The sequence below is a fragment of the Balaenoptera borealis genome, assembly GCF_965194805.1.
Source record: "Balaenoptera borealis genome assembly, chromosome: 11".
NCBI classification, from domain to species: Eukaryota; Metazoa; Chordata; class Mammalia; order Artiodactyla; family Balaenopteridae; genus Balaenoptera; species Balaenoptera borealis.
Window position 1 is genome coordinate 42,768,213 of NC_138868.1, and position 13,218 is coordinate 42,781,430.

Below are 13,218 nucleotides of genomic sequence, written 5' to 3' on the forward strand. Positions count from 1 at the left end.
CTTCATACGAACTGATGCAAGCTACTTATACTACTATTCATACTAATTGATGCATTGAGCATCTCTATACGCCTCTTCACATCCTCTCATCCCAACTCTGACTCCAACCACTGTTGCTATGAGCAGCTCTGTCCACTGTAATTAGATGATACACACCTTGTCTGTGTGATGTACCTCTTGCTTCTTGTCCCGGAGCTTCTCTGATGCTGCAGTACATGTTCAGAACCTGATGAACATTCACACACGTGCAGCCCAGAGCGCAGGGGCGTTAATGCCTGTGGGGCTACCCTTGATCAATGGAGGATGAAAACCAATGGATAATGGCTTCCCCCTTCATTCCTGGGCACGCTGTTCTGAGACACATGTCATGTGGCTTCTCCAAAGGCCCCAGCAGGGGCCTTTGGAGAAGCCAAAGCATCGACTGCCTACGGTGCAAGCATCAACTGCCTACGGTGATGACCAGGTCAATAACACTTGACCAAATAACGCAACTGCCCCCACCTTCTCCCTGGGATCACTTCCCAAATAAACTCCCTGCACACAAGCCTTTGTCTAAGCTGGGCTTTTAGGAGAACCCAGGCCAGGAATCAGCAGTTATTGAGTTCCTGGCACTGGGATATACATTAGAGCAGGGGTCAGTACATTTTTTTCTATAAGGTGCCAGATAAAAAATATTTTAGACTTTGTAGGCTATAAGGTCTCTATTGCAACTTCTCAATTCTGCTGCTGTAGCGTGAAAGGGGCCCTAAACAATCCATAAATGAATGAACCTGGTTGTGTTCCAATAAAACCTTCTTCATAGAAACAGGCAGTGGGCCAGATGTGGCCCACAGACTGTGGTTTGCCAACCCCTACATTAGGGCCACACAGATGAGTAAAATTGATCTCCTCCTCCATGAAGCTTGCAGTCTTGGGTGGGAGGAGGAGCACCTAGAAATGAGGCTGCAAAGGTGTCTGGAAACGTCACTAAGGACCTTGGACCCCATGCTAAGGAATATTGGCTTTATTCTTTGGTGATGGGGAACACTGAATACGTTCTCAGATCTAGTAGCAGCTGCAGCTGGGAACAGGTTATTTCACGAGCAAGAAATGAATTGCTCGTTTTTAATATTTCTGTGAAACCCAGTCCTGTCAGACGGCTGCCTCCCCTGCAATCCATGACCAAACTTCCCATCAGATGGCCAAGTTCCCTTATCTGTTACCCTTGAGGCCAGAGGTATCTCAGAATTCAGAATAGTTTTGGATTTCAGAAAGATAATACAGGGCACTTTCCATATATTTTGTAACATCCCCATCAGGGTCTGGGGCAGCATCAAACACATTAATATTTACACTAAAAGATTATAAATAACTTCAAGTCAGTTCAAGGCAGGTTTGGGTCCTAAAGGAGTTAAGAAAATATCTTTTGGATTTTACAGCTTTTTGGGTTTCAGAAATGCAGATGAAGGACTGTGGACTTGATTTGTTTTGTGTTTCACCCCTAGACTGTGACATTCTCAGAGACAGTCTCTGAATCCTCATTGACTGCATGCAGTAGGTGCTCCATAAATGTTATCAAGAGAGTGAGCAGACAAGAATGGCAAGAGAACAGTGTTCATGGAGGGATTCAGTGGAAGAAGAGGCTGGTCAGGGACTCTGGTAAAGGACATAGGGAGACTAACATGCTCTGATCAGGATTCTGGACTTGATCTGGAAGGTGATGGAGAGCCCCCTTCAAGCTTGTTATGTAAGCGGTGTGACTCAGCTGCGTATGAGGACAGCAATTCTTATACCAGTAAGAGGCAGCATCACAGGGCAAGGAACTAGTGTGAGCAGTACAAGGTTCCTGCAATAGTGAGGCAAGAAGTGCCTGTGAATAAGGCAGTGAATGTAAAGCAATTGAGAGAAAGAAGAGGCAGTTATGGCAACTAATCATGTTGGGGGAGAAGGAGAAGCTGCAGCTGAACTTGACCTGCCTGAGATGGTAGAGTACAGTACTAAGATCACAGGCTCCGGAACCCAGATGCTTCTCTGTTTAAATCCCAGCTCTGCCACTTACCCTGTGACCTTGGGCAAGTGACTTAACCTCTCTGTGCCTTAGCATCCTCTTTAGTATCCACTTCATAGGGTTGCTCTGGGGATTAAATGAGTATTTATAAGGCACCTAGAGCAGGGCTCTGGGCTGTTATTACTGCCTGCAACCAATCACTGTTTCATAAGGTTGAATTCCCCAAATGGTTCACCAAGTGACTATCTCCTCCAGGGTAAGGCAACCCACATCTCAAACCCTCCCAAGAAGTGACAAGTGGGTGCCAGAAGTCTAGTAATAAATGTATGTAGTGAAGGTATGGAAAGACAAGATCACTTCAAGGGACAAAACTTGTATCAGACTTAAGAGGATAGGACTTCCCTCCGATGGGGTCTGTAAACATCTATTCTATTCACAGAGGCTTTTTCTTTCAATCAGTCACCACTTTGCTGTAACAGTTTGCAGCGTTGAAGCATGCCACGGAAACTTTAAGTGCTGGGTCATTCATTTGTAGGGAGAAAGCTATAAGGAGGGATGTCTTAAAAGCCTGTAATTTAGAAATGTTCAAATCTTTGCATCCAAATGGAAAATGGAAATGGTGTCAGGTTTGTGCCAAAAGGAAAGTTGTAATTGCTATGTGCTTCCCTTCCCAGCCCTCCTGGGCAAAGGAACATAACCAGCTATGTGGGCTTCAGAGCTGTCATCTACAGATATTTAGCAGACTCTGCAGCTTACACTACCAGTCTGCCTTCTCCCAGGAATATTACCCAAACACAGCAACACAAATGCCCATTTTTGAAAGTGAGGGCTCTGCAACAAAGTTAGTGTCTCCCCTTTCATCTTTCCTGGAATTTGCTGCCAGGAAAGCAAAGATGTAAGCATCCAGACTAATTTTTTTAGTGAATCTTCCTTCTAGCATGTCAGTCCACTGTTTAATCCACTAATGGCTCCCTTGTTCCTCTTGAATCAAGTTCAACCTCTTCATCTTGACATTGGAGAACCTGCATGATTTAGCAATGGATTTCGGCCCCCAATGACCCTTCTAATCTCACCAAGTCTGTCTGTTTACTGTCTCCCAGTGCCTCCATATTTACTCTCACCTCTAAGTTCTCACATTAGTTTCACTCTGTTCACTCCCTTCACCTGGAATGACCTTTTCCCTTCTGTCCATTTATCCACACCCTACTACTGCCTTCAAGATATAAACTAACCTTTCTAAGGAGCTCTGGTGCTCCCATTATTACATTCTTCGTTCATCTACTTTCTGACTAACCATGTTTAATTTGTCCCCAGTTCATGTCTGTCTTGGGTTAGCTAAGTTTTGCATACATATTTTTATTTACACCACAACTAGACTTCAGGAAAGTGTCTTGAAAGTCAGGATCCTTGTTTATACTCTGAGTTTTTCTCAGTGATGGTCAACTCTGGACACATGGAATACTGGTTGGTTGATTGGTTTCTCCAACACCACCTTCCACAAGAAAAAGAAGGAAACTTTCCCATCTAGATAAAGGTATTTCTCAACTTGATTCAAGGCATCAGTTTGATACCTGTACTTCCTGTTATACTTAAAAGTGAATTATAAGAGTATTTCCACTAAAATCAGGAATAAGCATGAATACCACTATTTAATATTGTACTAGAGGTGATAGATAATAAACTAAAACATGAAAAAGATACAAAGGTATATTTATTCATTATTTCCCCCCAAAATGAAAAATAAGCATTAGAACTATCAAGAGAGTTCAGCACTGTCTAAACGCAAACTCAAGGTACAAGAATCAATAGCTTTCCTAAACACAAGCAATCAATGATTAGAAACTTTAACAGGAAAAAAGAGCCCATTCACGAAAGCAATAAAAGTATAAAATACCTGTGGGGGAAAAAAAAACCTCACAAGAATGTTTAATTCAAATGAGGAAAAATTACATGACTTTCCTGAAGGACATAAAAGACCTGAAGAGGGGGATATTCCATATTTCTAACTGGGAAAACACATTTTAGGATGCTACGATATAAAAACATATCGTAGGGTTTGCAACACCATTCAAAATCCCAATATAAGTTTTTATTAAACACAGCAAACTCATTCTATGATTCATCTGGAATTATGAATCTGCTTGAATGGCCATGAACATTTTGAACCAGAAGATTAATGAGCGATGACTTGCTATCAAAACATAAAATAAAATTATGCTATAAAATGGTGTGGGTTTCGTGAAGGGATAAAAAGATCAACAGAACAGAACAGACATGTATAAAAATTTTATATTTGTTAAAGTAGCATTTCAAACAATAAGGGAAAGGACAGACTATTTGATAAATGGATGTGAAACAACTACCTAGCCATTTTGAGAAAAAATAGGTAGATTTTCATTTCCCAGCTGTGCTGGACAGCTCTGGTCTGTCCCTCCAGCTACTTTCTTCAACCTTCTGTACCCTGTTCTTTGCGGGAGAGGAGAATCTGTGTGGACTCTATCAACGAGGCTTTGTTGTCCTCGTGGTTGGAGTCAAGGTCAAAAGGGAGAATTGACAGGGAATCAAGCCTGGGATCCCTGTGGGTCACCTCAGGCTAGTAGCTTCCCTTAACTGAAGTTCTCAGTCCCTGGGAGATGGTGGTCTTCTCTGCCCCGTCCTCTGCACGCTCCTTTTGCCCCTTCAGACATGGGTGCTAAAGGCTCCTCTCACTTTTATTTTGGCCACACCATCATAATCAGACCCCTGATTCAACGACCCTTTGGCACCTCATGTGGAGCATGTCATCTATTTTCTCTTGAGGCTTATTGATACCATATTATTCACAAAATTAAATTCCAGGAAGATTAAAGACCTAAATTTATTTTTAAACCCATAAAAATATTAACAATATGGGAATATATTTATAACCTTGGGTGTAGGAAGATTATTTTTAGACAAGATACAAATCAAAATTCATAAGAAGGATGGATACATTTGACTAAAACAAAATTTCAAATTTTTGGATGATTAGATACTCATAAGCAAAGTTAAGAGAAAGATGGAGAGGAATATTTGAAATTTATAACAAAGTGTTATTATCTGTATCATATAAGGATCAATTTTAAACATAAATATATTTTAAATATATTAAATTATATATTTACATATGTTTATATATAAAATACATAATATAAAATGTATTTTATACATATAATATACACATATATTTTATATATAAATATATGGAAATATATAAACATCAATTTTTAAAAGAAACATTATTAGAATAATGGACAAGAATATGAATGGGCCATTCACAAAGAGGAAATAAAAATGGAATAAATATTTGAAAAGATTCATAAAATTACTAGTAATCAGGAAAATATAAATTACCACAAGACACCATTTTTAACTATCAGATGGGCAGACTTTAAAGAATGATAAACATCAAGAGTTGTTGAGGAACTTCCCTGGTGGTCCAGTGGATAAGACTCCACACTCCCAATGCAGGGGGCCCAGGTTCAATCCCTGGTCAGGGAACTAGATCCCACATGCTACAACTAAGAGTTCACATGCCCCAACTAAAGATCCCGCATGCCACAACTAAAGATCCCACATGCCACAACTAAGACCTGGTGCAGCCAAATTAAAAAAAAAAAAAAGAGTTGTTGAGCAAGTAAGGAAACAGGCTCTCTTGTTCACAGTCAGGGAGAGTGTTTAAGTTGGCAAGCTTTTTGGAGGAAAATCTGGCAGTGTCTATTAAAATTATAAATGTCCATCCCTTAAGATCCTACTTCTTGGCAGCTACCATGGATAAAAACTTGCATATTTGTTCTAAGAGGTATGTATAAGGATGTTTATTATAGCATTATTGGTAATAGTAAAAAACTGGAAACAATCTAAATGTCCATCAACTGTGGAATAACTAACACATTTGCACAGTAGATTATATGCAACAGTTTAAAAAAAGAGATAGATCCATATGTTCTGACCTGGAAATATCTCTAATACCTTTTATTTAGTGAAAACCCATTTAATTCCAGGACATCAGGTAGACCATGATACCATTTGTGTAAAGGGTACTTGTATGTTTTTTTATATGCATATAAACTCACAGATAAAAGTCTAACAAATACAAGCCAAATTGATATCTATTGCTACTTTGGGGTAGAAGACTGTGGGATTTATTGGGAGAAATGTCAGGGATTTTTCACTCTTTTTGTATTCTGTATTTTTCTGTATTTCACTATTTTCTGTATTGTTTGAAATTTTACAATGTGAATGTATTTACATCTTACCTACAAAATGATTTCTTTAGTGAATAATTGTAGATTACATTTAATTCCTTCAGAAAAAGATAAAAGGAAGAACATGGGGCTTTAGCATTAAATGGAAGTGTGACTTCAAGAAACTTGCCTAATTCACTGGGACTTGTCTCCTCCTGCATACAAGGGCGAAGTTTGTTGTGAAGATTAAATTAGACAAAGCCTGCTAGATGTGCAGCTGACTTCATGGTAGACAGTACTGGTTGTCCCTTTCTTTCTCCTCCATTTGGCCTGTGAGAACCTTGAGGGCCAAGATCTTAACTTCAGTTGCCTGTACACTGTGGACGTCTGTGCAAATAGAAGCTCAGTTACATTTACTGAAAGAATGAGTGACTGAACAAGCCACATTTGTTTATTGTTAATGGATAAACATATGTTCACATATGTTCATTGTTAACGGTAAACAAGAGATGACTTTTTGGCTTCCACCAGGAAGATCAAAGGCTTCTGGTTTGTGAGAACAATAAGTCAAAGAAAATCAGAGATCTACACCAAAGGGATAAGGGTTTTAGAGCAGGAAGACTCATCACACAGATCTGATATTGGAGAGCCCCAGTCTCTGTGGAGTGATAGGGCTGCCATGGGCAGGGGTGTGGGTACTGGAAAGCCAAGCTGAGAACCCGGTCTCCAGGCTGAGAGACTGAATATACTAATGGACAAAGGCCAGGCTGTATATGACAGTGACGATAGAACTCTGACCCCCAACCTCTGCAGTAAATGGCCTGGGAAGCCAAACTACAACGTCTGCAGCCATTAGTCCAGAACGGTTAGGACTTGGGCAACTCTCTAACGATGACTCATCTAATGATGTCAACTCTCTAATTCTTGCCCCACTGCCTCCTCTATTTCCATCTCAGGGCCAGTCAGAGAAAGCCTAATATGCTCTCCAAACCAATCACATCAGATGCTCCATTTCTAGTTAGCTCGCTCTCAGCTTCCCCATGCCAACAATCTCCAGTCAGAAAGTACCCACAGTCTTCTCTTATTTTTCACTGTAAAACTTTCCCACTCCTCTGCCTGCCTTTGAGTCTCTGTCAAATGCTAGTGATGGCAGCTGACTTCCTTGCTACATAGCAAGCTCTGAATAAATAGCCTCTTTTCTCAGTTCAGTGGTCTTCGTTTATTCCTACAAGGCCTTCTCCCACATTGCAACTAGATACTAGATACATGTTATATATTGGGATTTATACTTACACATAAATTCTACTTCTAAATTAAAAAAAAATCACCAATGTAGATTAGTGCCAAAAGCCAAACTTCTCAAGGAATCTGAGGAAGGATGCTCAGCTTGCATTAAACTAAGAAAAAAATAAATGATGTCCATACAGATGGCAGCAAAAAGAGGCCAAAGACAAGACTGAGTCTGGACAATGGACAGAGGCTTCCAGAAATCTCTGCGAGCTTTTTTTTTCCTCCCATAAGCCAGGCACAGCTGGGTCCAGAAACTGCAGGGGCTGGAGAGCCTAGGAGGGATGCCTGCTTATCAGTCTCTCCTCAGGGATGGGCTGTAGTTCTAAGTCTTTAGAAATGTCCACCTGCCACAGGTTCAGACAAATGAACCAAATATATACATAAGGCCTTAGGGGATTGAAAGAAGTAGAAGATGGTTGGGAAGTTCCCAGCCGCTAACTCCAGGAAAAAGGGTTTCTTGGATGCTGGCATTGGAGCCTTGCCTATCTACCCATGACTATTTGCCTGTCTGAAATCCTAAAATTCCCAGCATCACTCTATAGAGCCTTAAAATGTATTTAAAACAGGTTATAGCCACATTTCTCAAACTACTTAACGTTAATAGATGTCTCAGCAAAAAAGGAGCTTTGCAGTCGAGTTTGGCAAATGCTGGGTGAAACCAAGTTAAACAGACTTCTTTTTGGCAGGACTTTGCAAAACCTTCAATATGCTAATATATGTTGTGAATCTGCAAGAAGGAGATATATAGCATACAGCATTTTCCAAAATTATTTAACCATAGAAATTGATTTCCTGCCCACCTATTTACATCTCCCTGAACATCATTCTATAACATACAATTTTGGAAGCACAGGTTTGAGATAATGCTACCTTTCAGGGGAAAACCATTGGCTGGCTCATACCTCTCATCATCTATTGTAACTCACCAAGATGAGGATCAAGATGCCCCACAGGAAGCGGTGCAAGAGGGCAATTTTGATGGGAGAAGGAAGAAGACAGGATCATAAAGCAGAGCCTGGGGCCAACGGAGGTTATAGTCAGGTCTCAGGTCAGCCTAGCACAGCTTAAGGATAGGGGGTGTATTCAAGATGGAGGAAGCCAAAAATTATCCTCGCCTGGGTCATAATTTTCTTGACCAGCCATAGGATCATTATCTCTAGGAAGATAGAGAGTAACCAGCAGATCATTTGTATGGGAAGAAAATAGAGATTCAGGTGATTGATTCTTTCCATAGCACTTTACAAAAAGACCGCCCATAGTCCTGTTTTAGAGTCGAGATAAGGGAGGGCGGAGAGATGATACAACTTGTCTGATGCCCCAATAAAGGCACTTTTCCTTCTGCAACCGCACCATGGAGACTTTGAGAGAGCACAGGGAAGGGGAGTGAAATGTTCCAAGGATTCCTTTGTTCACTTACTTTAGAATCACACAGCCGGTTCCTGCAGGTGGCGCTATCCAGAACACCTGGATCCGCGTCCTCCTCCGTGGGGTGCTTTCGGTGACCGCAACGGGGCAATTACTCATAAATTGTGTTTCTTCTTCATCTATGATCTGTGGAAAACCAGTGGAAAATAAACACATTAAAATGCAATGTCACTTTGGGAAGTTTCCGTGTTGACACTTCCTTAATTTTATTTTTAAATCTGTCATTTTCTGTTAGTAGTTCTACATCCCCAAGACACCAGAATAGTGCCTGGCGTTGAGTCCCACTTAATGCTTGTTGAATTAACGTAAGGGCAAGGATGTAGCACCTGTTCTCCGATCTCTGGGACCAGGATCTTTTGTCAGCACTTTGAGGGACAGGCCACTAGGTGATGATCTTGCTCATTTCACTACAACAACCTGTGTCCCACTTCAGGGAAGGAGGAGGGTGGGGGAGAGATAATCCAAAGCAAACACTATATACCTAGATGCTGTGATTCAATTTTATAGCTTGAAATTAAAATGCTAAAAGAAAACCCCCCTTTGGAGTAAGTATACCAAAGTACATAAAGTCGCCCAGCACTATAGCACTGTTTACTCCTGCAGCCTCTCCTTTCTTAATTTGTGCCTTATACTGGTGTTCTCCCAAGTTAACCATCAAGATTTCCTATGACACTGCAAAGAAGCTGGTAGCCATTCCCACTCCCCAAGGCTGTTTTCACCATTTCTCCTGCTTGCTTCTGGGTCTGCAGCCAGGACTTGCCTATCCCTCTCGTAGAACCACAAACTGTTAGACCTGAACAGATCTTTTGGGGGAAATCATCTAAATCCAATGGGTCTTAAGTGCCAACTCCAACTGATTGGTAGTAGCTGTGTCATGAGTGGTGCTACTAACATTAATAGAGAACATTTATTGGGTGTTTAGTGTAGGCTAGGTACTAAGCTAAGTGCTTTATATGAATTACTCATTTAATTTTCAAATACAATTTAATGAGATCATTATATCCATATTGTATTTATTTTATTTAAAAACATTTTTTAATTCCTCTTTTTTTAGGAAAGCAGGTAAAAAATTAAGTCACATCATATACTTTCATCACTGTGCAAAGCAAAAGCAACGTTTTGTTTATCTCTATATTCTTTATACGTCTCTCATTTCCTTCCTTTGTTTACCACTCATTCCTAAGTATTTAATATATGTCCTTCTGAATATCTATATATACACATATACATATATATACATATATATGTGTGTGTATAATTTACTTGAAGTTACATAGAGTTGTTTTGTATTTTAATACTTCTTTCACTTAATCTTATAATTTTGAGATATGTCAATGTTACTACCTGTGAATGTAACACTGCTACTGACTGCTGCTTAGTACTCCACTGCACCCATAGACCACATTTTACTTATTCTCCCAGTGAGGAGCACTTAACTGACTTCCAGCTCTTTGCCTCGACAAACATTGCTGTAATACAAATCCTCATGCTGCTCTGCTTATGAACCTACATGAGTTTCTCAGCAATATAAACCATGCAGTGGGACTGCTTGGTTGTGAGGTTGTGGGTATAATCATATTAATTTCACTAAGTAGTTCCAGATTGTTCCGCAAAATGGCTTTACCTACTTTCATTCTATAAGCTATGCATAACTGTTCCCGTTTCCCCATATCCTCACTAGTACTTGTGATTATTGGACTTTCTAATTGTTTCCAATCTGATGGATGTAAAGTAGTATCTTGTTTTCATTTAATACTAGCAAATTTGAGCATCTCTTCATGAATTTATCATGTTTCTCCTGTGAACTGCCTACTCAGAATATTTACCAGTGGATTTTTCTTTTTCTTGTCTATTTGTAGGACTTTCCAGATATGAAATGCTCATCATTTACAAATATCTTTGTCACCCAGGCATTCATCTTATCTTTGGAATTCTTCAATAATTTCCATCTAATCAAATTGATCAATTTCTCTCCTATGGCTTGCACTTTTTTGGTCTTGCTAAAAACACTGAGATCACAAAGATATTCTCTAGTATTTTCTTCCATTAGCTTTATAATTTTATTTTCACACTTAGGCCTTCAATCCATTTAGAATTTACTTTTTAATGTGATGGAGTAGGGATCCAACTCTATTTTCTCCATACTGTGAGCTACTTCAAAACAAATTAGTAAACAGATTTTTTTAGAACAGTTTTACACTCACAGCAAAATTGAGCAGAAAGTACAGAGAGTTCCCATATACCCCCTGTTCCCACACATGCACAACCTTCCCCATTATCAACATCAGGCATCAGAGTGGTACATTTGTTACAACTGATAAACCTACAGAAACCTACACTGACACATCATCACCCGAAGTCCACAGTTTACATTAGAGTTCACTCGTGGTGTTGCATATTCTATGGGGTTTTGACAAAGGTATAATAATATGCATCCACCACTGTAGTATTGTATTGAGTAGTTTCACTGCCTTAACAAATCCTCTGCTCTGCTGATTCATCCCTCCCTCCCCACAACTCCTGGCAATCATCAAGCTTTTGTTGTAATTGCTTATTAGTTCCCTGAGGTTTTTTGTCGATTCAGATTTTCCTATGTAGACAACCATGTCATCTGTAAACAAAGACGGCTTTATTTCTTCCTTCCCAATCTGTGTGTCTTTGATTTCCTTATCTTGTCTTGTTGTATTAGCTAGGACATCCAGTATGACGTTGGAAAGTAGTGGTGAGAGGGCACATCCTTGCCTTGTTCTTGATCTTTGCAGCAAAGTCTCAAGTTTCCTACCAGTAAGTATGATGTTAAGTGTAGGTTTTTTGTACGCTCTTTACCAAGTTAAGGACCTTTATCTCTATTCATAGTTTGCTGAGAGTTTTTATCATGAATGGGTGTTGGATTCTGTCAAATGCTTTTTCTGCATCTATTTATATGATCATGTGATTTTTCTTATTTCACCTGTTGATGTGATAGATTACATTAATTGATTTTCAAATGCTGAACCAGCCTTGCATGACTGGGATAAATCCCACTTGGTTATGGTGTCTATTCTTTTTATACACTGTTGCATTTGATTTGCTAATATTTTATTGAGGAATTTTACATCTATGTTCATGAGAGATATGGGTTTGCAGTTTTCCTTTCTTTGCAATGTCTTTGTCTACTTTTGGTAATAGGGTGGTGCTGGCCTCATAGAATGAGTTAGGAAGTAGAGAATCGGTATAATTTCTTCCTTAAATGTTTGGCAGAATTCACCAGTGAACCCATCTTGGTCTGGTTCTTTCTGTTTTGGAAGGATATTAATTATTGATTCAATTTCTTTAAAAGATATAGGCCTATTCATATTTTCTATTCCTTATTGTGTGAGTTTTGGTAGATCGTGTCTTTCAAGGAATTGGTCCATTTCATCTAGGTTATCAAATTTGTGAGCATAGAGTTGTTTGTAATACTCCTTATTATTCCTTTAGTGTCCATGGGATCTGTAGTGATGTCCCTTCTTTCATTTCTGATGTTAGTAACTTGTGTCTCCTCTTTTTTTTTTTTCAGTTAGCCTGGCTAAGGGCTTATCAATCTTACTGATCTTTTCAAAGAACCAGCTTTTGGTTTTATTGATTTTCTCTATTGATTTCTTTCTTTTTTCAATTTCATTGATTTCTGCTCTAATTTTTATTATTTTTCTTGTTTATTTTAGATATTATTTGCTTTTCTTTTTCTAGTTTCCTAAAGTAGAAGATTAGATTATTGATTTAAAGTTTTTCTTCTTTTCTAATATGTACATTCAATGCTATAAATTTCCCTTAAGTGCTGCTTTCATTGCATCACACAAAGTTTGATAAGTTGTATTTTCATTTTCATTTAGTTCACAATATTTTAAAATTTCTTTTGAAATTCCTTCTTTGACCCATGTGTTGGTTAGAAATGTGTTGTTTAACCTCCAACTATTTGGGGATTTTCCAGCTTTCTGTTTTTGATTTCTAGTTTAATTCTATTGTGGTGTGAGAGCAGATATTGTATGATTTCTATCTTTTTAAATTTGTTAAGGTGTATTTTATGACCCAGAATGCAATCCATCTTGTTGAATGTTCCACGTGAGCTTGAGAAGAACGTGTAATCTGCTGTTGTTGAATGAAGTAGTCTATAGATGTCAGTTAGATCCAGCTGATTGATGGCACTCTTGAGTTGAACTATGTCCTTACCGATTTTCTGCCTGCTACATCTGTCCATTTCTGACAGAGGGGAATTGAAGTCTACAACTATGACAATGGATTCATCTATTTCTCCTTGCAGTTCTGTAAGTTTTCAGCTCACACATTTTGATG

The 13,218-nt window shown here is 39.1% G+C and overlaps 1 protein-coding gene across 2 annotated transcripts in view; it reads right to left on the reverse strand.

Annotated features, from left to right (window-relative positions):
- The window catches only part of SPON1 (spondin 1), a 271,002-nt gene that overhangs the window by 181,846 nt on the left and 75,938 nt on the right, over positions 1 to 13,218 (reverse strand). For both annotated transcript variants that reach the window (XR_014231404.1, XM_082341465.1), the window contains exon 3: positions 8,900 to 9,033. Coding sequence is in view for 1 of the 2 variants with exons in the window: in XM_082341465.1 (XP_082197591.1) it covers positions 8,900 to 9,033 (134 nt within the window). In the remaining variant the exon portion in view is untranslated. The remainder of the gene's footprint in view (positions 1 to 8,899; positions 9,034 to 13,218) is intronic.